Genomic DNA, 25,638 nt, shown 5'->3' with positions numbered 1-25,638 from the left:
CATGACGTCACTTGTCACTTGGCAACCGCCAAAGCTGTTTGTTTTGAAAAGAAAGAACAGCTGCGCCCAGTTTCGTTCGAGTTGTACTTGAATTAGTACTGTCAGTGTTAAGTTTTCAATCATTTAGCTTAATTTATCGCCTTTTCAGGACGAAAAAAAATAAATCCTATCATTCAAGCAGTGTCTAACTTTTCTGACACTTTCCAGAGGTTATGTTTTAGTGAATGCCCCAGAGATTTGTAGGTATCTTTCGTCTCGTGGTTATCAGATATTTTTGTGATTGTCTTAGTTCTATTATGTTTTTCTTTATAGTGATTCATAATGCTGGGTGACAGCAAACTTTCGAATGACAAACTCGAAGTGGATAACATTGATAATCAACAACCGGGTTCGCAGCAATCCTTTCAAATTCGCCCTCATCTTGTAGCAAAGTAGGTTGTAATTTATGTTGTTATTTATGAAGGTTTTCTCTATATTTTTTGATACTCATCCATGATTTGTTCTCTGTTTGTTCTCAGGTTCCGACCCCAAGTTGTTAAAGAGTTGGTTCAAAACATTTTGTCTGAACAATTAAGTGGGAAAGTTTATGCAGATGAAGATATGTCAGCTCTTACTAAAGATATTGCTCTGACCGTACGTCAACGAGTTGCAGGTAATCCCCTCAAAGTTTTTCATGCGTCTGCTTCTGTTAAAGTTTGTCTCATTTTTAAATTATTGTACTCATGTAGAATATGTCTGTTGACAGCAATGAAATTTGATCGATACAAAATATTAGTGCAAGTTGTTCTTGGTGAGCAAAGAGGGGCAGGAGTGAAAATGGGTGCAAGGTGTATGTGGGATTCTGACGCAGACAACTATGCAAGTGCTGAATATGAAAATGTAAGTTCAGTATTCTTTTATGTTTGAAGCACTTTCCTTGACGAATTTCTGTCTATGGTAACACTTTCTTTTTTCCACAGGACACCTTGTTTTGTGTTGTGACTGTGTTTGCTGTTTTTATTTATTAGTAATTTTAGTTGTCTTAAGATCCTCAGTGAGATTTTGTTATTTTAATACAAGTGTCTGTGATAAGTTAACAAAGATGGTTTTTGCACTTTTGAATTGATGTCATGATTAGTGAATGATGATAAATTTTAGAAAGGAGTAACATATGCTTGCTGAAACATTTATTACAAACATAAGTGACCTGCACAATTGATAAAAATTAAAATGAATCTTCAAAACCAAGATTTTCTTTTCAGTTCTATTTATTAACTCTCTCTTTACCATTACTCAATTAAATGAGTTTTTGTTATTCATGATAATGGCACACTAGTCAATTTCTGGTGTCCTAATGGACTTTTTCACAAAGATGCATTTATTTTTCAAGATCAGAATCAGTATCTACTTAACTGCAAAAAGCACAAGTTAGAAATGTTGCTCAGTGCCTCGCATGATGAATTTCACTACCAGTTATTAGAGTTCACATACAGCCTTCTTACATTGAACTCAACAATGTTACTGTGATGTTGAAACTTGGGGCTGATAGTAATTTGAAAAGCATGTTCTTGAAATCATTAATTCAACATGCATGACTCATAAGTGGGTATCATGTATTTTATATTGATGAAAGCGTCTTCTCCTCCATGGCGCTCCAAGATCTCTAGCGTTTGTTGGACAAGGTCACCAATGTTTTCATCTCGCTGCTGAGCATAGTCAATGCCGTCTCCGGTGTTCACTAGAAATCATAATTAAAGTCTGTTAACAAATTGCCTTCAAATCCCAGGTATCGAAAGAATAAGCACCATTACCATTCATTGGCTTCAGCAAATTAAACATTGGTAATATTTGGCGATAGTAAGGTACTAGTGCCTCTCCCACCATATCACATGATTTTACCATCTTCTGGATAATCTGCATTGTGCAACAAACCACATCCGGGATCCGTGTGTTCAAGGCATCTTGTGGGGACAATATAAATAGAGACATTACCACCACAATAACACTCGACAAATTCAGTTTGATGCAATTCAGAAACTTACTTTTGATGGGTATTATCAGCTGAGGTACAACTGGCAAGACTTTATGGGGAGCATATTTTATCATATCGTGAATACCGCGCCGAGCAAAAAACTTGTACGGATGTTCTGTTTCACACAAGCCATCAAAAAACATTGGAAGATAGTGGTGGTAGTCTAAGTCTTGCACTTTATCCTAAAATGAAGAGCAATAGCAACACAATATTATTATTAAATTAAAACATAGTTGGAGGGTGTTTAGTTAGAAACTGCGGTGGGTGCGACGGGGGCGGATCCAGTGGAGGGGTAATGGAGTCAATCAGCCAATCCTATGAGACTGGATAGGCCGCCTAGAAGGGAGGGAAAAAAGGCACTGCTTTGCCCCTGGAAGTCGGCAAAAAGCAACACTTTACCCCCTCCCTCAGTGGGTCAGGAGACGGGTGGAGGCGGAGGGGTCACACGTTCGGTTCGAGGTCTGTTTAGCGACTCTGGAGCTCAAAACGCGTCTGGGATTTTTGCCGTCTCCACCGGTCTTCTGGCCCACTGTGCTGGGGTGCGAGAGGGTCGAGAGGGCGGCTACCTTCCCCTTCCACGCGATGGACTTGGACGAGGCGTCGAACTGCAGCGCGATGGGGAAGTCGCCGCGCTCGTAGTACTTGCGGAAGAGCGTGGGCCTGGCCAGGGGCCGCGGCCGGACGCAGTGCACGCGCGGCGGCTCCTGGATGCGCACGTTGTGCTGCAGGGCCTGCGGCGAGAAGGCGGGCACCACCCTCGGCAGGTGCAGCTGCTCGTACGACCAGTGCGTCGAGGATGTCGGCATGGTCACTGCCAGTCACTGCCTCACGGGGTCACTGCAACCAGAGCGGGGCAGGGGCCCGAGTTCGGACAACGGCAAAGCCGGGCAAAGCGACGGACTGAAGACACGCTGTCCGCTGCAGACTGATTCCGAGAGTCGTTCTGCAGGCGCACCCTGGAAAAAAATGCTCTGTTTTTTCAGGGTGCGCCTGGGAAACCCGGACGTTGGTTTTGCCGTGTGGTTCTCTCGCATCCACACGGGACGCCCTACGAGTGCGAGAGAGGCAGAGCGACGAAGATGACTCTCGGAGTCAATCTGCTGGACCTTCACCACCGCGAGCGCGCCTCTGACACTCGACGACTGCCAGTGCCGCGTGCGTCTGGGGCGCTCGCCTGCGCCACTGACCTGACCTGACCTGTGCGACTCGAAGACGCCGCGAACGCTGCGTGGGCGGGCGGGGTAGGGCTGGCCCGGGGGCCTCTAGGTCTCTGGGCCCGGGGTCCGGGGGGGGCGGTCAGGGTGCAGCCGGGGGCGGGGGGCGCCTCTGGAGGGGGCGCGGCAGGGAAGGCCGCAGCCCGGGGGGCAAGGGGGCTGGGGTATCGACGAAACAGGTGCCTAGCAACGTCAACAGCCACTGCTTGTCGTGCTTGTCCTCCCGACCTGCTTCCTTTGTTGTCTCTGTCGCTCCCGCTGGAGGAGGACGGTGGCATGAGCGCGACGAGCGCGACGCTCCAAGCGTGCTCAACATGTGGCTTGACCGTGGCACGGAAGGGGAAGGCCAGCGCGCACCGCGCCTCGCCAGGGCGGCGGCCGGCTGGGAGGCAACTGCGATCGGCGCGGGGCGCACATGTGCGTGCGTGAAGCAGCTGAGCCCAAACTGGGTCCCCAAACTGGGTCGCCGCTGTCAGGCCGCGGCATTAGGCGCGCACCGCATGCGGTACACAGTGTGCCACACACCCTTCACACCTGCAAGCAAGCACGGAGACGGCCCACCGCACCACCGTTGGTTGGCGTTGACGGGCGTTGTCGCTCTGCCTCTCTCGCACTCCTACGGGACGCCCCACGAGGGCGACAGTGACGGCGACGGAACGAGCCCTCAGAATCGCTCGGCGGGGCGAGCAAGGGGGCAAGGGTTCAGATGAGTCGCCGTGAGGGACTGGTGCAAGGTGCACAGCACAGTGGGCCAGAAAACCGGTGGAGGTGGCAAAAATTCTTGACGCGTTTTGAGCTCCAGAGTCGCTGAATGGGACTCAAACAGAACGTGTGACCCCACTCCGAACGGTGCGGTGTGGCATATGACCCCGGCCGCCGAGGTAAAGGTTCCTGCTCTTTGTACGGACGGTATGTCATGTTGTGCAACGCAAGCATGGCAGTTACCGGGCCCGAACGGCATAGGATCAGTTGTGGCCCAGCCTCTCAAGTTCAAGCTCTGCGGAGCGCCTGCAGACTGCAGGGTAGGCAACCTTTTGGACGCCCAGCCCCTTGGGTTGCCTATCAGCACGGCGCTCGGCCACAGACCCACAGACCCGTGACACCGCCCGCCCAACAGCTCCTACCATTCAAGTCAGAGGGTTCCAGTGAGCGAGCCGATTGCAGGTCTCTGTTCCAGGTACAACCGACATGCTCGTTATACTCCTCTACTTTGAACGGTTTAGATGCTGTGTCCGAAACTCACCTCTCGCTCTTACGCGCGAAGTGGAGCCTTAGACGAAGCTGCCCCCTTCTCTGTTACTCCCATTGTCAAGGCCCGGAGACACTCTCCGAAAGCCGAAAGCACATGAGCGAAGCGACGTTAGAGCCCCACATTCCTTCCTACGGAGATGTAGGGCTCTAAGCGACGTAGGGGCTAGGCAACCCCGAGAGTCATTTACCTTAGAGGCCTAAAGGGGCAATGTAACGGGCCTCTCTCCCAATCGGTCTTGCACCTCTACGGGTCGCCGCATACAGGGCGACGAAAATGACTCTCAGAATCAGGCTCTACTGTCGGGCGTTGGTATGTAGCCCTATACTTACCCCTTCGGAAAGGGGATGTGGGGCTCCAGTGTGTGTGATAACATGCTGATAAGCAAGGAGCTGATGAGGGAAAATAATGATATTTGTTGTCCATTACATGGTCCTGTTAACATGTTTTTATTTACGAAAGTCTTTTTGTTCATTACATTAAAATAGGTTTGAAAGTACACAAGTATACAAATTTCATGATGAGTGTGGATTAAAAATAATGTTAGAGCATATGGCAGGTGTGCCATTACATAGAGTCGACAATAACTCCTAAATTTATACACATTTGTTTAATTTGGCTATTGTCCAAGTGTTCTGACTCATAGATAGCATTAGCAATAGCAATCGTTTCTTTGGTAGTCCTGGCCTTAATCCATACTTTGCCATTCATACCTAAAGCACATTCATAGGGCCACTTTTGCCCCAACGCTTGCAACAGGGGGCAATTAACAGATAGGAGTTTATGGATTAAGTTTAAACTACATGTAATAAGAAAACCCTCTTCCAACTTTCCTAATTTGTTAGCTTTGCCATGAGAATCAACACAAACCAATTCTGGTTCCATGTCACGTCCAGCTGTAGAAAGCTTGGCATATACAACATCTCCAACCTGCACAAACGAAAATGTAAAGACTTTCCATTAAACGATGGGATTATACTCAAAACAGTGTATTTAATATTAAAAACAGACAGAGGTTTATTTTCCTTTATTTCTCCGCAATAAAGTTGCGGAGAAATCAACAGACCTGAATGTTGGGTCGGTTTTTCTTGGTGGCATGTTCGAAGTCTAGATACGACAAGGATGCGGACACACTGGCACCAATGTCAACTCTGAAAATGTCACTGCCAGCATTCGTCACCACGCCCACGACATGCTCGTCTTTGACAGGGATGTACCGCTTCTGGTATGCTTCCACAACAAACACATTATTCTTGGGCATCCTCAGCACACCGGACCTGCTGGCCACCACTTGGCCACCCTCGCGCCGCAGTCCTGGGCCGAGTACTATTTTTTGAGCGGCGCCACTTCGCACGGCAGCAGTGACATCGTCACCGGGCAATACAGTGTCTCCGACTTCGTACGAAGGGCTAGGTGTTGGAATCATTGCTGAAGCGGCAGAAGACCTAACCAAACAAAGTCATGCACTTCTTGGGCTGAAGAAGTAAACAAAAGCAAATACGTGCCGTGCGAAGAGAGTCACTATTCACACCACAGGACTGTGATTCATTTTTGCTGCCGAAGCCATGTGTTGAAATGACATAAACATCAAATGTGATGTTTTTTTACATATTTGCCTGACAGTGTCATTGCTTTTTAACTCCAGAGACGTTAAGAAAAGATTTGGATATTTTTGTTCTGCACCATGCCAGTTCTCTGTAGCTCGAAGTGTGGTAAAAATGCTATATTGAAGGTAACCAAATTAAGGTTGTTTCTGCTTTTATGCTTTTTATTATGTTTATCGGCTTATTGCTAGGTTTGAAGGCTTGAGTTGTGACGCCCAACCATTCTCCTGTGCTTTCTTTCAGCGCCCCAAAACAGGAGATGCTCTATGTAAGGACTGCTTCTTCTGGGCATTTGAAACTGAGGTCCACAGCACCATAATCAGCGGAAATCTTTTCAAGAGAGGCGACACTGTTGCTGTAGCTGCATCTGGCGGCAAAGACTCAACAGTGCTAGCATATGTCTTGAAAGTGCTCAACGAGAGGCATGACTATGGGTTGAATTTAGTTCTACTCTCAATTGATGAAGGCATTACAGGTATAAAATTGCCCTTTTCATAGTGTATTGTGTTGACACAGTTTTTTAAATCGAGCACTAACTTTACTGTTTGACATCAACAGGTTACAGAGACGATAGTTTGGAAACTGTCAAACAGAATAGAGATGACTACCAAATGCCCCTGAAGATTCTCTCTTATGAGGAATTGTTTGGATGGACCATGGATGCCATAGTTGCTCAGGTAATTTCGTCTCAGGTTATTTTATCTAATAATTAAAAATTTGAACAGTTTAATAATGTGTTTGTCTCTTGTATAGATTGGGAGGAAAAATAACTGCACTTTTTGTGGTGTATTCAGAAGACAGGCACTGGATAAGGGTGCAACACAGCTTGGAGTGAATTGTGTTGCAACAGGGCACAATGCTGATGATTTAGCTGAAACTGTTTTGATGAATATTCTCCGAGGTGATATTGCTCGCCTGCAGCGATGCACATCCATAATTACAGTATGTATAACATTAAAGAGTTCGTTTGCTTTTGTTGTTCTCTGAAACTGTCACTGGAAATGGACTTTTCTGTTCTCAGGAAAGTGAGACCGAAGGCACAATACCTCGAGTAAAGCCATTGAAGTACACTTATGAAAAAGAAATAGTGATGTATGCCTATTTTAAGAGACTTGTCTACTTCAGCACAGAGTGTGTATTTGCTCCAAACGCATACAGAGGTCATGCAAGAGCATTTCTCAAGGATCTAGAGAAGATTCGTCCTTCTGTGATAATGGACATTATCCACTCAGGTACATACATTTAATAATGATAATTTCCTCTTTAACTCCCAGTTACATCTCATTATAGAGAAAGTTTGTTATTTTGGCCTCAGGTGAAAGTCTGCAAGTGAAGGACAATGTTAAATTACCAGTTCGTACTCAATGCTCAAGGTGTGGATCTGTATCATCTCAAGAGCTCTGCAAAGCCTGTGTTCTTTTAGAAGGACTTAATCGCGGTTTACCTAAACTTGGAATTGGGAAGTCAAGCTTGGCCAATCGTGCACGGGATCAACAAGATGCTGAGAAAAAAGAAAAAGTTATCTGTGATTTTTAGTTTTAACATGCTGAAGATGATTTTTTTATTGGCAATTGAAGGTGTAACTTTATCTACATACAACTGACACATTTTACAAACAAAAAACAAACTGGATTATAAAAAGATAAGTCAAATAAATCCTAAATCCGCCACTGCCTATGTAGATTAATAGTATAAAACCCCATAAAGAATCTTTTAAAAATAAGGGTGCAACATAATTAAAATTTGAAGGAATCTAAACATTTCTCTCATTTCTCTAAGAGCTCAAATAGTTTGGTTCCTCAATCAAAAGATAACATTTTAAAACAATCAACAAGACCCAGATTTAAGAAATGTATGCAGGGTTTCGAGATAGAATTTCAGCTCGACATACGGGACAGAGATTAGTAACATCATTACTGCAGTCCTCACATATGCACACATGACCACAGGGAAGGAGTATAATTTCCTTGGGATTCTCTCTACACACGACACAGAGTTCATTGTCTGAATATTCATGGTTGTTAGATCGAGCTCGTTGCCTTCTTTCCTTACGAGCCTTTTCCAACCTGAGGTGCTCTTCCTCTTCTAATTTTTTAGCCAACCTATTTCTATACCAGCGATGTGCCATCATACCCATTATTCCTACACCTATGATTCCAAAAACAATACTCAAATACCTGTAACAGAGGTTTAAAATTGATCTTTTACTTTGCTTTAAAATGAAATACAGTATCACAACTAGAAAAATCAAACTTACTTTAGAGTCTGTTTTTCACCTTCCAGTCTCTTTGTGAGAGTATTAAGGGGCAGGGATGTCAGAAAGAATGGTAACCCATCTTGAGAGGGCTGTAATCTCAATGTAGCCTTGTCTTCTGATAGGGCAAGTTCTCCAATACCGGTAAGAAGAACACCCTCTCTTACCATTTCCTCTGTCTTCTGCAACCCTTGTGGTCTAATACCAGTAAAAAAACCTTTAACAGAAAACATAAAATAAAAGTATGGTAACATGTAGCAACTCATAGATGCATAAAAAAATTCTAGGAGTAAGTAACCTGAATAAAGTAGTCAGACATACCCCAAATATAGTCCCATAAACTTATTGAAATCGGCTCATACACATCAGAAATTGTTTCAAGGTCTAAGCAATGGGCAGAGAGGGCATCTGCTACCTCAATATCAACACTTCCACTCCGGAGAGCAAATGGAATTGAATTGTAAACCTCTTGGATAGTTCTTTCACGTTCACTCCTAAATAAAAAGAAAAATTTGTAGCAACCATCATATGTTAATGACTGAGAATCTGAAAACGAAGGATGAACAAATTATACCAAAATCCAACAAAATTGTGTCGAGTAACTAGGTGTTCTCTGGTGGTTAACTTCTGGACAACACCATAGGTATTCCATGCATTAATACTGCGTATTGGACTACTTAAAGCTATCACTTTGCCTCGTACAACAACATAATCTAACTTCTTGCTAGGTTCACTGGCAACATGATCAACGAGTTTCTGATCAACCTCAACGAACTGGACATTCTGTGGGAAAGCAAAAAGAAGAGGGATTAGGCTGACTATTGTAGATTCTTTGAAGAAAAAATATGAAATAACAATTGGTAAGCTATTACACCAGGCTACTTACTTCGATTGACTTGATGGCGGACTTTTTGAATCTGTATGAGTGGTAGACTAATCCAAATGCAATTGCGTCGAAGCCCAGTGCAAGACCCTCAATAAAGTAATCCATTGTAACAAATTGAGTCGTACACTGAATGTGTCAGCAATGCTGCACCTAAAATCAAGCAGTGTTGTATTCTCAACATTGGCTTAAGCAAAATAATAAAACTTATAACATGTCTGAATGTAAAGAAAACAGTTTTAATGGGTGACATTCCATGTAAACTAAGTTAAAACATATTATTTTTACTTGAAACTAACCTGTCTCAGTGCTGAGTTAGTCCATTGACTTTTTATACACACAGTGAGCAAACGCGTTTTAAAACTTAATTGGAAAAATTAAGGTCATTGATACTCAGATGTACGCTAAATTCGGCAAGTTACATCCATGTCTGAACGTAAAAGGCATTAAAATTAAAGTTCAGAGGTTGATTTTTGAAAGGATAATGAAATGCCACCATGTCTGCAAATACTGTTCAGTGCAGTGAGTCATTATTGGGAGGCAGCCAACATAAATCTTATATTTTGTAGGACATTCACAATGGCAAATTCAAGAATTTGAGCTCAAGAATGCTGAAAGGAATAAAGCGTTTCTCCAGAAATTCGATTTCAAAGATTCCTTTTCTAAATGAAGCCTGAAATAAACCAATCTGACCGCACTACACGCACTATACTGGCACTACTCGCACGATCCCAGCCATATGACCTCCGGGGCCAGACGGAGTGGAGTCGTCGGTCGTCTCTTCATTTTCAAGTGAACTTGCGGTCCACCGTAGTCCAAGATGGCAAAACGATTCGCAGGAGCTAAAGTCAACTGGGCTTCCATCCTCGAACGGTTCCCCACCAAAGAGGAGGAACAGCTTGCAAAGCTCGCCAAGATCAGGAAGGCCCACGAAACCTTCATTAGAAGGTAAGGTCGTCTGCGAAGTCGTCTTGTTCTCATGCCAGCCATTCTCATTTTCACGTTTGCTTTCTCAGTCACTATATTTTCTTTACGATTTTCACGACGGTTGCCTTTTTCTTTTGGCGGTACTTTGATTCCATGCCACTTGTCACACGCCAAGTGACACCTCTTTTCATGTTCTTTTAGGTTATGGTCTCTGTTATTTCCAACCTTGCAAATCCATCTGATATCTAGTTTTTACCTTTCGCCTTTGTTGTTCTTTGAAACAACCTTTTTGTTTTTCTGCATATTTTTCATTGCTTTCATTATGTCTTCCTTTGGTTTTCTATTGTGGCATGAGATTTGGATCTAGTCGATGGAACTCCCCTAGACTTAAGATTGATGTCTCTCTCCGATTTTCAGGGTTGCGGCACTTCCTGAGAAGCCACCAGCAATTGACTGGACCGCATACAAGAACAAGATCCCAGCTGCTTTTGTGGACTCTATCAAGCAGAAGTACGAGGCCATCCAGATCCCCTACCCCAAGAGCAATGTAGACGATGCGATCAATGCGAAGGAGCAGGAAATGGTTAGTGTTTCAATCGTCTATTCAAAATTAAAGTGCTGATTTTCAATGTTTTAAGTTGTGTCTTATTTTCCTTCTGTTATTCTCTCTCTTTGTAGGCTTCTAAAGTTACCAAGGCAAGGGAGGACGGCAAGGCTACTATCAAGAAGCTGGAAGATAAACTTGCCCAACTGGAGTTGTTGATGCCATCTGAGAAGATGACAATCCAGGAGGCTATTCAAACCGACCCCAAATGTGTAAGTTTCGTTTTAGAACACGCGGGGAAAACCCAAATTGTAAAATCCCCTCTGCTTGTTTGCTATCATGGTCTATTTTCTTCCAGGGTGTCAACGTCGCTTATCCGACTCCTACTCCTCATGACGATCAGGAGACCAACAGGGCATGGCGTATTTACATTGACCGCAAGGACAAGGGACTCCCTGCTGAGAGGCCACAGGGTTAAATTTTCAATTAAATGTTCCAAATCAGGGATTTCTGTACCTAGACATCTTTTACAACCATCTTGGATTTTATCTGTAATTAGTTGCTATTGTGAACCTGTTATTGCAAGCTGTCTACCTCTAGGCAGTTTGAATGAAATAAATGTATATGGCGCTTATGTGAGACTGTTCTCTTACGTATTCCTCTTATGGTACAAGTTTATTTCTAAATTTTCACAGGCTTTAATTTTATCACACAATGTTTAAAACTTGGTCACAGTTCACATACATACAAAGGCAATGTTAGAAGGCAAATAGACAGACTTTCAAACTATCAGGCACATTGGATGAGGATGAAGTGGTCTGAATCATGACAGTGCTGTCAGTTTAGAGAGGGGACAATGTAAAATGGCGACGCTTGATGACAAGCCTGACAATGGCTCAGAATTTGGGCCCAAGTCAGAGGTGTTGGGCCTGGGGCTTGGCGTGCCGCTTTTCGAGGTTGTGCAGCTTGAAGGAGGTGGAGACGAGCCTTCCCAGCGTGGAGCGGGTGATCCTGGGCGCGACGGGCTGGTGGGACGAGACTGACGAGACGGACACGGGGTGCGGGCCGCACTGCGGGGAGATGTGCACGTAGTTGGAGCCCCACAAGTCTGTCCGCAGCCCTGGCCGCACCCAGAAGGGGGCCTCTCCGCAAGTCATCCCCAACCCTGCAAAAATAAAGAACACAAAAAAATTCAGTTTAATTCAGTAGCGTTTGCAAGGGGGAAAGGGGGGGGGTATAGGACCCCCTCTTTATCGTACTAGCCAGCCGCTTGAAAGGTAGACATCAAGCATGGCTGCTCAAAAAATTTCTGTGCACGCCACTGGTGAAATCGACTCACCCGACACCGTCGTTCTAGGGCAGTGCGCTGGGCGCGGGGGCAGGGGCACAGATGCAGGGGCAGCGGTGGGGGGCAGGGGCAGGCCTTGCTGGGTGGCGGCTGCAGCGGGTGCGGGGTCGCCTCCGGGCCCCGGCGCTATGAGGCACGGGCCACACAGGCCGGTCACCAGCGTCTCTGCAAAGACGAAGGCAGGAGTGGGGTGAGCACAGATGACCTCTTCTACACGTTAGGACTCAAGTTTCTCTTTACCTCTTGCTTATTGAAAGGTCCGTCGGGGGTCCGGACTAGCAGCGACACTACGTGGGATTTTATTTAGCCATTTGCTTTTCTACGATCTGGAGGGAAGTCCACCTTCAGTTCAAGTCCACTAAAGGAGCCCGATTCTTTATTGAACCAAACATACACTACGGAAAGCATACACCAAATAGGGCGTCTAGTGTCTAGTAGACGCCGCCTACGGAACTATCAACTCTTTCACACCCAAAACTTGAAACAAAATACAAGAGGTGGAGCGGCCGAGTTGGGGCCGCGAGGCGCGAGGCAAGCTGCGCCGGCACTGATCCTCTTCGGGAAGACTTGACGCCTCTACAGAATCACTGCGGCCAAAGTAGAAGCGTTACAGTCACAGAACTATGAAGCAGGGTGAGGCAACTACACCGACAACACAACGTGAGGGTACACTGTACAGCGGTGCGCTCCGGACGACTTGACTCACCGTACGGGTCCAGGACGCCCTTGCCGCGGTTGATCTCGGCATGCGCTTGTCCCTGTGACGGGACCGACAGGGTTCACAGTGGATCAGAAGACAGGTGGAGGCGGCCAAAACTCCAGACGCGTTTTTGAGCTCCAGAGTCGCTAAGCAGGGCTCGAACCGAGCGTGTGACCCCATCAATGGATTTCTCGTTTAGAGAGCTATCTGTTGGTGGGGTCACACGTTCGGTTCGAGTCCCACTTAGCGACTCTGGAGCTCAAAATGCGTCCGGGATTTTGTCCGCCTCCACCGGTCTTCTGGCAAATCCACTGTGGGGGTGAACGGGGCGTTCGCCTCATTCCGAAGGATCGTTTCGTCGCTCTGTCTCTGTCGCTCTTGCAGGGCATCGCGGTGAGGAGCGAGAGAGACAGAGTGAAGATCCCCACTAGCTAGGCACTGACCGTGGTCTTCTGGATGAGCGTGAGCAGCGAGGGCAGGCGGTGGGGGTCCTCGTCCTTGCGCGCCCCCGCCGTGGACGCCGCCGTGGACGCCGGCATGGCCTCCGCGTTCAGGGCGGCGTACTTCCGCAAGTCCTCGGCGCACAGGCTCTTGTTCTCCTTGAGCATCTGGTAGATCTGCAAGGATTTTCGTGCGAGCGATGTAAGCACGTTTTCGTCGTTCCGTCTCTCTCACACCCCTACAGAGGACCAGAAGACCGGCGGAGGCTGCCTAAATTCTAGACGTGTTTTGAGCTCCAGGCGGTGTACATCGTTTGTCCGACCGACGTTTGTCCGACCTGCCAAAATTTGTCCGACCTCCTTTGCCCTTAAATTTTTGTCCGATCGACGTTTGTCCGACCGACGTTTGTCCGACCGACGTTTGTCCGATCACTTTTCAGGAAAGAGGGAGGGGAAGAGTAGAAATATTCCACGACGTCAGTGACAGATTGGTCGTCAGGATGGACAAAGGGGGCGGCCACGGTGCACATCGTTTGTCCGACCTTTGTACGACCTGTCCAAATTTCACTTGCCCGTGAATCGGCTGAAAATTTTGTCCGACCTCCGTTTTGTCCGACCCACTTACACCGCCACTCGGTCAGGCTGCAGCTAGAGAGCAACTCGGCGCTCAATTGATCTAAACACCCGCGGCTCACTCTCTATGTCAATCAAGACTGCATGCAGGACAATCCAAAGACATTTTAACACAAAATGTATTCAGAGTAACAGAAGTAAAATCAACACTATAAGGAAAATTTCAGCGAAAGAGGGCACCCCGGCGAACCGGCCCTCTTCCCCGCTGGCTTGGTGAGCCAGTGGTTCCCCCATCTCATCACAGGAGCAACCTCAGAGTTAAACCGCAGTGGCCCCGTCATTGGTCACGTCATCTGTGATGTGGAGGAGTCCTCTCATAGTAGGCCAGGCTGCCACCTTTCCCAGTAGTCGGGTTTCGTTCCCGGCCCCCTTCCCACTCAGGGGCCATGCTACTGGTACTCAGGAGTCTGCGTCACCCTGCCCAGCAGCGGAACCACTGGGCTATGAGAGGCACACTGGACGCCGGCCGATTTTGTATACTTGAACCGCCTTCTTGCGATGCAAGCTTGGTCAAAATATTCGATAACGTACTAGGTATCGAACCCCGGACCCCGCAGTTGGGAACCGACGCCTCTGCGCTCTCGGCCACCGAGGCCCATGTGTGACGCTGTGCGAAGGGGAGCCTTTGAAGCCGCTGGTCCGAACCGTATAGTCAGACAAAAAGAGCGGGACGCAGGTATTCGATCGCTCGATCCGCGTGTAGGATTGAAACATCTCTACACGTTCGGCCACCGCGGCTCACCGGGGGAGCCGAGTGGCGCGACGGATCCAAACCGGATCGGAAAGCCACTCCCAAAATGTAAAGAATTGTTGGGAGTCGAACCCTAGCTAGCGATGCAAGCTTTGGTCAAAATATTCACTACTGTACTGGGTATTGAACCCCCGATCCCGCAGGAACTGACGCCTCTGCGCTCTCGGCCACCACGGCCCATGGGTGACGTTGTGCGAAGGAGAGCCTTTGAAGCCGCTGGTCCGAACCGTGTAGTCAGACAAAAAGAGTGGAATGCTGGTATACGATCGCTCGATCCGCGTGTAGGATTGAAACATCTCGACACGTTCGGCCACCGCGGCTCACCGGGGGAGCGGTGTGGCGCAACGGGTCCAAACCACTTCGGAAAAGCCACTCCTATATATATTGACATTATAATGTCAAGAATTGCTGGGAGTCGAACCCTAGCCCCTGCGCGTGATCATGATTTCCTCGGGATGCCACAGTGTGGAGCCAGCAGTGGGACCCTATGTGACTCACTTTCCAGAATCAGTGGCGGCTGAGCGCGCAGAGGCGTCGACCCGCACCTGCAGGGGCTAGGGTTCGACTCCCGACAATTCTTTACATTTTGGGAGTGACTTTCCGATCCGGTTTGGATCCGTCGCGCCACTCGGGTCCCCCGGTGAGCCGCGGTGGCCGAACGTGTAGAGATGTTTCAATCCTACACGCGGATCGAGCGATCGAATACCTGCGTCCCGCTCTTTTTGTCTGACTATACGGTTCGGACCAGCGGCTTCAAAAGCTCCCCTTCGCACAGCGTCACACATGGGCCTCGGTGGCCGAGAGCGCAGAGGCGTCGGTTCCCAGCTGCGGGGTCCGGGGTTCGATACCTAGTACGATATCGAATATTTTGACCAAGCTTGCATCGCAAGAAGGCGGTTCAAGTATACAAAATCGGCCGGCGTCCAGTGTGCCTCTCATAGCCCAGTGGTTCCGCTGCTGGGCAGGGTGACGCAGACTCCTGAGTACCAGTAGCATGGCCCCTGAGTGGGAAGGGGGCCGGGAACGAAACCCGACTACTGGGAAAGGTGGCAGCCTGGCCTACTATGAGAGGACTCCTCCACATCACAGATGACGTGACCAATGACGGGGCCACTGCGGTTTAACTCTGAGGTTGCTCCTGTGATGAGATGGGGGAACCACTGGCTCACCAAGCCAGCGGGGAAGAGGGCCGGTTCGCCGGGGTGCCCTCTTTCGCTGAAATTTTCTTTATAGTGTTGATTTTACTTGTCCATCCTGACGACCAATCAGTCACTGACGTCGTGGAATATTTCCACTCTCCCCCTCCCTCTTCCCTGAAAAGTGATCGGACAAACGTCGATCGGACAAACGTCGGTCGGACAAAAATTTAAGGGAAAAGGAGGTCGGACAAATTTCGGCAGGTCGGACAAACGTCGGTCGGACAAACGATGTACACCCCTCCAGGGTCACTGAATGGGACTCGAACCGAACGTGTGACTCCACCAATGGATTCCTCGTCTGGAGAGCAACCCATTGGTGGGGTCACACTTTCGGTTAGAGTCCCATTCAGCGACTATGGAGCTCAAAACGCGTCAAGAGTTTTGGCCGCCTCCACCGGTCTTCTGGCCCACTGTGCGCCGCCTCACAAGCCGCCTCACTCACCAGCTGCACGATGCCCTTGCTCTGCACGAGCTGGCTGCGCTCCTGCAGCGCCGCCGCCCTCACGGACTCCTCGCACTCGGAGATGGCCTCGGGCAGGAAGGAGCTGAGCACGCACTTGGCGGCGGGTCGCTTGGCCGTGCCCTGCGCCTGCGCCGCGCCGCGCTTGGTCCTGGAGGCCCTGTTCCTCCTGAGCTGCGCCACGGTGGTGGGCGCGCCCATCGTGCCCATCGTGTTGGGGGACTCTGGCCGCAGCCGCTCGTACTCCTTGCGGCGGGCCAGCGTCATGGAGCGCCGCGCCTCCTCCTCCTTCTGCTTCACCTGCAACACCGCCAGGACCACCACGCGTGCCAACAGTGCTGCGAAAACCCCCACGCACAGTGGGCTAGGAGACCGGAGGAGCCGGCAAAAATCCCGGACGCGTTTTGAGCTCCAGAGTCGCTAAATAGGACTCGAACCGAATGTGTGACCCCCCCCCCCCCCCAATGGATTGCTCTCCGAACAAGGAATCCATTGGTGGAGTCACACATTCGGTTCGATTCCCATTAAGCGACTCTGGAGCTCAAAACGCGTCTGGAATTTTGGCCGCCTGCGCCGGTCTTCCGGCCCACTGTGCCACGATGCAACGGTGTCGAAAAGGTCCCGAACCCCAGCCTGCCTCGCAGACAAGTTCCCGAGAGCAAAGCCCAGCTAGCACCGCGGGGGGGAACTTAGTGCTGTTTTTCTGGACGGTGTGAGAGAGAGACAGACAGCGCCTACCAAATACTGTAGTGCCAACTTGAAACATTAAACTCCACATTCAGTGCTACCAACTGGGAAAGGTGGCGGCGAAAAACTTTTCACCCAAGCGGGTGTCGAACCCGATTCCGTCAACTCCCTCCCAATCCGTGCGACGCCTTTGCCCACGCGACCACCGATCGCTTGTGGTGTGAGGCGGCTCGTTCGGGGACTAGAGCTGGCCTGGACGGCACGGCAGAGCATTTGACTGACAGGTGGCAGCACTGCGTCCGGCAGACGCGTTTGGGTTGCAGCGGTTGGCCCTACAGCATCTGGTAGGCGCTATCCGTCTCTCTCGCACAGCGTCGCCAGGCGCTCCGTAAGAGTTCCCCCCCCCCCCCCCCGCGGCTAGCACTGCCTTGTTGGCAGACTGACGTAGGCAACCCGTTCGACACTGGTGCATCGTGGGAATTTTGGACCACTCATATGGCAGCACTGTGTGCGAATCAGATGCAGGGTAAGCCTTGTTCACCCCCGCCGGGTCAGCAGGGCCCACCTGGCACAGGTGTATCTGCTTGGTGCCCTGCTTCTTGGCCTCGGCCAGCTCGACAGCTCCTTTCTGGTCCGGCCGGTGCCCCTGCGGCCGCCACGCCGTCGCCGTGTCCAAGAATGACGTCACACAGTGCGAACCAGCCCTAGCTTACCCCAACTCAGTACCAGCAGACTGATTCCGGGAGTCGTTCTCGTCGCTCTGTCTCTGACGCACCTATGCGGGACGCCTCATGAACGCGAGAGACGCAGAGCGACGAAAACGACTCTCGGGATCAGTCTGCAGAGAAATAGGCGCCACCAAACCAGGCAAACCGATGCCCAGTTGAGTTCGAGGGCGAGTTGAAGGTGTCTTTTCCTCACCCCGGTGTTGCCAAGAAGCCAAATATTTCCAGTATGCGTTCAAAGGGTGGCCGACCTCAGCCTGCCGACGAGGCAACATCTCGGCAAGGAAGTTGTGGTCTTGTAGGCAGGATTAGATTGGCCACCGTTTCGACACTGTCGCTCTGTCTCTCTCGCACCTATACAGGATGTTCTGTAAGTGCGACAGAGACAGAGCGACGGAAACGACCGCTTGCGTGGCGGCGTGGCGGCGCTCCCTCACCTCGTGCAGGTCGCGCTGCTGCCTGCTGGCCTCCTCGCGCGCGCGCGACGCGGCCGTCTCCTGGAACAGCGAGCTCTGGTTCTGGTTGAAGAAGGCCTCGTACTTGTCGGGCTGGCCCTCCGCCAACGGGTACACCCGCCGGAAGTTGCCCATGTTGCTGTCCTCCCAGTCGAACTGCGCCTTCCAGGGGTTGTTCTCCGACAGCAGGTTGCTGTCGGACCTGCGAGGAACGCCGCACTTTCAACGACGGCCACAGTGGATTTGCCAGAAGACCGGTGGAGGCGGCCGAAATTCTAGGCGTGATTTGAACTCCAGAGCAGCTAAATGGGACTCGAACCGAACGTGTGACCCCACCAATGGATTGCTCTCCGAACGAGGAATCCATTGGTGGGGTCACACGTTCGGTTCGAGTCCTGTTTAGCGACTCTGGAGCTCAAAACGCGTCTAGAGTGTCACGTGGTGCGTCGACGGCCGCCTCACCCCGCGTTGCTGCCGTTGCTGCCGTCCTTGTGGCCGATGCTCTGCAGCAGGCGGTCCCGCACGCGCCGCCGGTCCTCCTCCATCACCTTCCGCTTGTCGTACTGGCCCATGTTCAGGATGCCGAAGGTGTCCATGAGCAGCGTCTCCTTCACCTCGCGGTCGATCTGCGCGTCCGTGTGGAAGCTGGGCGAGTGGTTCACCTGCAGGGAGCGGATTTTGAAAGACCAGTCAACAAGTGGTCGGCGTGGAGCGCCTGGCAAGTCGGACATAGGCGACACGCCGAGCGGGCACGCGTTGGGTTGCCTACCCACTCGGCGCTAACGCGGTGCCTGCTAGCGCCTGCGAAGTCGGACATAGGCAACACGCCGCGCAGCCGCGTACTGGGTTGCCTACCCACGCGGCACCTGCTAGCGCCTGCGAAGTCGGACGTAGGCAACACGCCGCGTAGCCGTGCGTTGTGTTGCCTACCCAAACGGCGCTCCGGGGCCCTTGGCTTGACTTGAAAGGCTAGACCACAACTGACCTTATGCCGGTTCGGGCCCGGTAACTGCCATGCTTACATTGCACAACATGGCGAGGCACGACTTTCGCTCACCTCCAGGACGTAGGGCTTGAGCTTGTGGTCGAGCAGCACGTCGAAGCCCAGGAGCTCGAAGCAGGCGTAGGTGAAGTCGTGCGCGGGGAAGCAGGCGTGGTAGTTGTGGCGGATGACGGGCAGCGCGGCGATGAGGGTCTTCACGATGAGTTCGTCGATGCGCGCCCAGATGTCCACCACGTCGTAGTTCTTGCTCTCCAGCCACCTGTTGAGCGTCGAGATTTTTCTGCAGACCAGACGAAAACACAGTTAAGTAACGCAATTAAGAGAAACTTGAGTGCGGGGTGCCGGTCCTCGCCTTTTGCTGCCCGCCTCCTCGTCCACGATGAAGGTCCGGCTGTGCTTGTTGACGGCGTAGTTGGTGAGGTGCATGAACACGTTGGCGGTGTTGTGGCTGTTGGGCTCGTGGTAGGAGCTCGTCGCGAACCTGCAGAATCCAGTCGCAGAGCTCGAGTCGCGGCACCAGCCACACAGTTTTAATGTCGTGAGCATAAATATTAGACTTGTAGCGTTCCAATGATGGTGGTGAAGAGTTTAAAATTTCGGGGCGGCGGCTTCGAGCCCTGGGCTTGGAAAGAACAGCAGTAGCAGCACCAACCTGTATTACCTGACTAGGCCATCGTTGTAGACAAATACTCTAAGGGGATCACAGGAAGTCACCAGCGTGTAGACGCGCATGTCGAACTTGAAGCCGTCCACCAGGAAGGGCTGTGGGCGAGAAGAAAGCAGAACCATTGCAGTACAATCGCCAGCACTGAAAAACCAAACGTACCACACCACTGGTGTGGTCAAATGGGTACCATTTTGACCACATTAGTTGGTGTACTCACCCTTGCTATGTACACTTGGCAGATCATGCGGGTGTGCGGTTTGAGGTCCCGGACACTCCTTGTCAGATAGATGCCTTTGCCCTGGCAACCGGTGTCGGGCTTCAGGATGTACGTCCGATTTCGCCTCGTGCGAGCGTACGAGTTCAAATCGCCCAAACTAACGCAAAAAATGGTCTTTAGCATTCTTAAAAACCAGGATATGATTAAATATGTCTTATGAAAAGTACAAAAAAGAATGAAGTCATGAATGAAGTCCTTACTCTGCAGGCAGGCACCACGTCTTGGGGAAGAAATTGTAGTCCTTGGGGAACAGCCTGAGCATCCTGTTGAGGTTCCTGGCGAGCAGGTCTTTCCTGCAAATCTCCGCCATCCCCGGGAAGTGATTTATTTTCTGGAAAGGCAATGGGGTCGGCACTGTAAGATCGTTGGGAAGACCCCGCGTCGGGGAGACATGAGTCACAATCGATGGCGGGGGCAGGGCCTGGCAGGGCCGGCTGGGCCCCACGTGGGGCATTGCCTTTATTATTCAACTCATCGCCCTCTCGACCCACATGTAGCAGAAAAGCAGAGTGGGGTGACCGAGGCCATGGCAGCGTGCCTCACAAAAAAAAAATAGTTTACCTGAAACCTCTTCATGTCCTTGCACCGCTCCAGCGAGATGGACAGGTCGGTCCAGTACAGGTTCCAGGGCTCGTCCTCGGACACGTCCTTCATGCCGAACCTCTTGGCCACGCGCCGCACCACGTCGTAGCGGCAGTTGGCCGTGCACAGCGACAGCGGCCTGCGGGGAGGGGCAGGGCGTCACGGCGTCACACAGTGGATTCGCCAGAAGGCCGTTGGGGGCGGTCAAAACTCTAGACGCGTTTTGAGCTCCAGAGTCGCTAAACAGGACTCGAACCGAACGTGTGACCCCATCAATGGATTCCTCGTTCGGCGAGCAATCCATTGGTGGGGCCAAACGTTCGGTTCGAGTCCCATTTAGCGATTCTAGAGCTCGAAACGCATCTGGAATTTTGAATGCCTCTACCTGCCTTCTGGCCCACTGTGCAACGCCGGCCGTTCAACTAGTGTAAGCCGCGGTTCGAACACCCACTGCTCTTATTTCTCCCCCCGCCCTGCCGGCCTAGCAACACGGTCACAGACAGAGGCATCGAACGGGTAAGTTATGCTAAGCAGTCACCGCCGCGCCCCGGCCGCCGTCAAGACCCTCGCCGTCGAGGTCCCTTCCGTCCCCCGGTCCCCCGCGCAGGACGGCGTCGAGCCCCCGAGCAGTGAACCTCCCCGTCGACGTCAAGGCTGACCTGCTGCACATCACCCTACATCACGCGAACGAGGCGCCGGCCGAACCGAAAAGGCGAAAAGGCCCTCGACAACTAGGCGGTCCGGGCGGTCCAGGAAATGCTGCACTTACAATCACGCAAAAATAAATGAAAGTTGGGAACTAACTGGTAACAAAATTTACCCTGTTTGTAATCTAGTGTAGCATCATTTTCTCAGAGAAGTTCCAAACTTTTTAGGCACATTTTTACAGATTTCCCATGTTCACCATTCCCGTAGAAAAATCAACATTTTCTTAGAGTCGGTGCTAAATTTTTCTGCTTAAATTTTTTGGCTTAATTTTTTTTTTCATGTGGAGTACAGTGAGGCAGTCTCAGCTTTATTCTACAACGTGTATGACACCGAAACGTATCATTGTAGGGAAACGTCACCGAAAAAACACAACCTTTTTTCCAGCGTGGGTGCCTGCAGTTTAGAAAACGCAGCGCTATTCGTGTGCCAAGGCGGGCAGCCAGTGTGTCAGACGTGTCCCGCCTGGCGTAGCCTGACGGCGTCATGCAGGCCAAGCGCATGGTGAGTTTATCCTTGACCGCCTGACCACCTGGCTGCGGTGGACGTATCTACACTGGTTGCCACCACCATTACCCCCTGCCCCTCACCCCTTTACAGCCACGCCCTCTCACGACCACGCGCGCACACACACACACACAGACACGCGCGCGCGAACACCAAGACACATTCACGCACACGCGCACCACAAATGCACTCAGGCACACCAACACACTCACACGAAGCATGAGAAATAGTATGCCCCGGCGGTATAAACTGGCGTGCGCCACACGCAAGGCGCCAAGGGGAGGGGGAGGGAGAGGAGGGGGCGGCGCGGGGCGGGAGCGAAGGGACTTGCATAAGGGACGCGATTTGGTGGACCTTCCGACGAGGGCTGCAGACTGATTATTCCGAGAGTCGCTTTCGTCGCCCTGTCCCTCACCTATACGGGACGACCCATGAGTGCGAGAGGGACAGAGCGACGGAACCGTCTCTCGGACTCAGCCTGCAGCGCAGAGGCATTGGAAGGGAAGGGACGTTAATCTTGTGGTGTTTCCGGACTACCACACCACAACAGATGCCTTCTTACTGGCACTACACTACGTGGCACAGTACCCGCGAGTACACGGAAATTACAGGCGGTCAACAAAGGAGCCTCCGCCTGTCTCCGACTGGTGCAAAGTACAAACACAACAACGTACCACTACGAGGAATCCTACTCTGGTAAAGCAGCATCTCAACTTCCAAATTGCAACGCCTACATTGGTGCAACTACAACGCCGGGCCACCATCCCCTCCGTGCGCTCTACTCTAGACTCCGACTACTCCGAGACGGCCCTGCTGGCCGTGCTGGCCGTGCTGGCCGCACCGCGGTGGAGGCCTCTAGCCGCTTTTAGCAGTGTGACGGTCGCGCGGCTTGGCGGCGCTGGTGGTGCGATGGTGCACGCGAAGGGGTCGCGCGGCGGCCATAAGACTGCTGCTGTTGTTCATCGTCCTCCAGCGCGCGACCAAAACAAGCAGACCGCGACGGCGGATGGCGCGGCCGCCTGCAGCGCAACCTGGACACCTTACACTCTGGTGACCTCAAGAAGCAGGCCGCGACAGGCGGATGGCGCGGCCGCCTGCGGCGCACCCTGGACACCCTACACTCACTCTGGCGGGACGACGGCGGCCGCGGTGCTGGGCACGACATCGGTGACCGGGACGACCTGGACCTCCACGTCGTGCTCGGGCGGCGGCTCCGCGATGACGCCCTCGGTGGTGTCCGGCAGCGCGGCGCGCTCCACGCTCGGCGTGCGCGGCGCGTCCTTGCCGGGCCGCGAGCCCGGGGCCGGGCGCACGGAGCGCGCCGGGGAGGCCGCGGAGGCCGCGACCATCTCGTCGACCGGGACGGCGGGGACGGCGACGACTACCGGGCCCGGCGACGCATGACGGCGAGGGTCTCGAAACGCAGCGGCGGCGGAGGAAGCGTGGCCCGGGACCACGTGCCGCGGCGACTGCGAGCACGGACTCGGCGACCTGGGCGGGGCGATCTGGGCGCCGGACAGCGGACCGAGGGGCGTGGGGCCGCGGCCGCGAGTGAGGCGGGGCGCGGCGCTCTGCCGGCCGCCGCCTATGCGTGGCGGGGAGGGGGAGGGGAGGGGGAGCACCCTCGTGTGGGAGGGTGGGGGCCCTAACTCGTTACACCGCCTCGGCGGTGGACTCCATGGAGACGGCGAGGGCGGCAGGGGCGTTGCTCGTTGTTTGGTGGGGTAGGTTGCCCGTTGCCCCCGCGGCCCAGGCCAGCCCCAGGCCAGCCCCAGGCCAGGCCCGGCGTGCCCCACGTGTCATCGGCGACGCCCGGCTCTGACAGCCAATCTCAGGAGCGCCCTCTGTCGCCCCCTCAGCCCCTCGACGCCCCCTGCCCCCCGCCCCCCGCGGCGGCCCCCCAGCACGCCCCTGTAGGGACCCGGCAGTGGCACAGTCATCGCTCAAATAGAAGAGCGGCAGAGCGTTGAACGAGGTGAGCCCGTTTCCTCGAGGATGAGAGCAAACCACGCGGAATGAGCAACACCAGAAAATTTCGCTAAGGTCTGGTACGGCGAAATTCGACATGAATTTCTTCAAGTTCCTGCCGCCGCCCAGGGCGTTGAGCTTGCCGCCACGTCGCACAGTGGGCCAGAGGCGGCCAAAACTCTAGACATGTTTTGAGATACAGAGTCGCTAAACAGGCCTTGAACCGAACGTGTGACCCCATCAATGGATTGCTCTCCGAACGAGAAATCAATTGGTGGGGTCACACCTTCGGTTCGAGTCCCATTTACCGACTCAGGAGCTTAAAACGCGTCTAGAGTTTTGGCCGCCGCCACCGGTCTTCTGGCCCACTGTGCGACGGGCCCGAGGGCTGACGAGGCTGACGGCGCCCTAGGCTGCCCTAGGCTTCCGGAAGTGCATCATCGACTCACCGCAAGTCCTGCTTGCCACGATGGGGGTCCATGCACCCGTGGGGCTGTGGGGCGTAGGCCGTGCCGTAGGCCGTGCCGTAGGCCGTGCCGTAGGCCTTGCCGTAGGCCGTGCCGTAGGCCTTGCCGGGGCTGCGCCGGCTGCGCGCGAGCCGTCTAGACGAGGCACGGCCCGGACAGTGAGCCCCACAGCCAGGCAGGCGACGCGCCGGCAAGTCAAGCTGGCAGACGACGGCCAGGAGTTTGCGTGACGGCAAGCCAGGCCGCCATGCCGCTAGTCCGTCGGCGGAACATTGACTCCCACTGCTAGGCCTACGCCTTTGCCCACGGCACGGCGTGCCTACGGCTTGGCTACGGGATGTCAGCATGTCGGCAGCATGCACAGGCAGCTGCTTTTCTCGAGCCCAAATTACCGTGCCCGACGAGCAAAACCGTAGTGGCACAACCACGAAAAAAAAAATGTGTTATTTTTGTTGTGCAGTTTCCCCCCTTTTTAGGCGCTAATTGTAAACTTGTCAGCTATTCCAGCCGAGAAAGCGCACCGAATAATTTGAAATGCGCATGCGACTTCTTTTCCCTTGCAGTTGTTCCCCTTATCATTATTTATTGCCCTGCTCCTAGAGGGTGCCGGTGGAAGTCACGGGAAACCGCGTGCAGTGGTGGAGTGCTGAGACAGAGAACTCACTTCTCTCTCCCCCTCTCCCCCCTCCCCTCCGCTCCCCTCCCCCTGGCCCCGCCCTTCCTGCTCGTTGCCCGTAACTACTTCCTGCGATTCCTATTCACTGGGGCACACCTGGCTCGGTGTGGCGGTGCAGTGGCGGATTATTAAGAGGTCACGATAAACACGCTCAACACACTAGTACACCGTACAACGTCGTGTGAGCATGAGAAAGTGCTACTTCAGTTGGATGTGCGCTCGCACACAGCGCCAAAATAAAATTGCAACAATAAAAATGCATTCGAAAAAAACGACTGGAACTTTACAGACTAGGAAAGAAATGATAAATTAGGTGTAAACTAAATCCCGAGCTAAAGGCAAATTAAAATTTAAAATTTAGCTTAAGAATTATTTTTGCCGTTAATGTTTTTACCCAGTACAACGTTTAGAATGGATATCCCATAAAATAGAACCGTTCAGCATAGGTAATGCGAACAGACAGACAGACAGACAGACAGACAGACAGACAGACAGACAGACAGACAGACAGACAGACAGACAGGTAAACAGTTTTTGTCACGATGCCTCCGCGGTCGAGCGCCTCCTCCCTCCCTCTCCCTGGCGGGGCAGCACAGGGCAGCATTTGTGGACGGCCCCCGGCATATTGAACGACGCGGGGCGCGGGGGTTGACGGCCAGGGCGACAGGGAGCACCGCGGAGCCACGGAGTGCCACGGAGCAC

At 52.2% G+C, this 25,638-nt stretch overlaps 7 protein-coding genes across 13 annotated transcripts; 3 read left to right on the top strand and 4 right to left on the bottom strand.

Moving 5' to 3' along the window:
- Nucleotides 1-12: 12 nt before the first annotated feature.
- Nucleotides 13-1,151, top strand: LOC117645206 (tctex1 domain-containing protein 2-like). The gene is made up of 5 exons (XM_034385239.1): nt 13-239; nt 313-431; nt 519-652; nt 746-879; nt 960-1,151. Exons 2-5 carry the CDS (start codon nt 322-324, stop codon nt 1,005-1,007), a joined length of 426 nt encoding a protein of 141 aa, XP_034241130.1. The 5' UTR covers nt 13-239; nt 313-321; the 3' UTR covers nt 1,008-1,151.
- Nucleotides 1,152-3,262, bottom strand: LOC117645205 (parkin coregulated gene protein homolog). Of its 6 annotated transcripts, none has more exons than XM_034385237.1 (5): nt 3,209-3,262; nt 2,578-2,848; nt 2,022-2,193; nt 1,791-1,940; nt 1,557-1,717 (listed from the first exon to the last, which is right to left on the bottom strand). In XM_034385237.1, exons 2-5 carry the CDS (start codon nt 2,815-2,817, stop codon nt 1,557-1,559), a joined length of 723 nt encoding a protein of 240 aa, XP_034241128.1. In that variant the 5' UTR covers nt 2,818-2,848; nt 3,209-3,262. The 6 variants fall into 6 exon arrangements, with proteins under 6 accessions (XP_034241129.1, XP_034241128.1, XP_034241126.1 ...); XM_034385235.1 differs by having other exon boundaries at nt 3,199-3,241; XM_034385234.1 differs by lacking the exon at nt 3,209-3,262 and adding an exon at nt 3,064-3,185.
- A 1,637-nt stretch (nt 3,263-4,899) lies between these two features.
- On the bottom strand, nt 4,900-5,936 carry LOC117644491 (exosome complex component RRP40-like). The gene is made up of 2 exons (XM_034384008.1): nt 5,541-5,936; nt 4,900-5,404 (listed from the first exon to the last, which is right to left on the bottom strand). The coding sequence occupies exons 1-2, from the start codon at nt 5,898-5,900 to the stop codon at nt 5,042-5,044; spliced, it is 723 nt and encodes a 240-aa protein (XP_034239899.1). The 5' UTR covers nt 5,901-5,936; the 3' UTR covers nt 4,900-5,041.
- Nucleotides 5,937-6,063: 127 nt separating this feature from the next.
- On the top strand, nt 6,064-7,746 carry LOC117644490 (cytoplasmic tRNA 2-thiolation protein 1). Its single transcript, XM_034384007.1, has 6 exons — nt 6,064-6,206; nt 6,322-6,553; nt 6,637-6,755; nt 6,832-7,020; nt 7,100-7,310; nt 7,394-7,746. The coding sequence occupies exons 1-6, from the start codon at nt 6,159-6,161 to the stop codon at nt 7,612-7,614; spliced, it is 1,020 nt and encodes a 339-aa protein (XP_034239898.1). The 5' UTR covers nt 6,064-6,158; the 3' UTR covers nt 7,615-7,746.
- Nucleotides 7,598-9,803, bottom strand: LOC117644489 (mitochondrial E3 ubiquitin protein ligase 1). Of its 2 annotated transcripts, none has more exons than XM_034384006.1 (6): nt 9,515-9,803; nt 9,219-9,433; nt 8,907-9,115; nt 8,654-8,826; nt 8,336-8,549; nt 7,598-8,255 (listed from the first exon to the last, which is right to left on the bottom strand). In XM_034384006.1, exons 2-6 carry the CDS (start codon nt 9,321-9,323, stop codon nt 7,922-7,924), a joined length of 1,035 nt encoding a protein of 344 aa, XP_034239897.1. In that variant the 5' UTR covers nt 9,324-9,433; nt 9,515-9,803; the 3' UTR covers nt 7,598-7,921. The 2 variants fall into 2 exon arrangements, with proteins under 2 accessions (XP_034239897.1, XP_034239896.1); XM_034384005.1 differs by having other exon boundaries at nt 9,219-9,368.
- Nucleotides 9,804-9,942: 139 nt separating this feature from the next.
- LOC117644492 (ATP synthase subunit d, mitochondrial-like) lies at nt 9,943-11,320 on the top strand. Its single transcript, XM_034384009.1, has 4 exons — nt 9,943-10,163; nt 10,560-10,725; nt 10,821-10,958; nt 11,045-11,320. The coding sequence occupies exons 1-4, from the start codon at nt 10,036-10,038 to the stop codon at nt 11,162-11,164; spliced, it is 552 nt and encodes a 183-aa protein (XP_034239900.1). The 5' UTR covers nt 9,943-10,035; the 3' UTR covers nt 11,165-11,320.
- A 22-nt stretch (nt 11,321-11,342) lies between these two features.
- Nucleotides 11,343-24,300, bottom strand: LOC117644488 (tubulin polyglutamylase TTLL13-like). The gene is made up of 14 exons (XM_034384004.1): nt 24,243-24,300; nt 20,593-20,752; nt 20,232-20,362; nt 19,972-20,128; nt 19,749-19,849; nt 19,440-19,568; nt 19,142-19,367; nt 18,547-18,746; nt 18,067-18,286; nt 16,200-16,517; nt 13,178-13,351; nt 12,741-12,792; nt 12,026-12,199; nt 11,343-11,851 (listed from the first exon to the last, which is right to left on the bottom strand). The coding sequence occupies exons 1-14, from the start codon at nt 24,272-24,274 to the stop codon at nt 11,601-11,603; spliced, it is 2,325 nt and encodes a 774-aa protein (XP_034239895.1). The 5' UTR covers nt 24,275-24,300; the 3' UTR covers nt 11,343-11,600.
- Nucleotides 24,301-25,638: the final 1,338 nt, after the last annotated feature.

The sequence above is a fragment of the Thrips palmi genome, unplaced genomic scaffold, assembly GCF_012932325.1.
Source record: "Thrips palmi isolate BJ-2018 unplaced genomic scaffold, TpBJ-2018v1 HiC_scaffold_18, whole genome shotgun sequence".
Lineage (NCBI taxonomy): Eukaryota > Metazoa > Arthropoda > Insecta > Thysanoptera > Thripidae > Thrips > Thrips palmi.
This window is presented reverse-complemented; position numbering and strand designations above follow the sequence as displayed.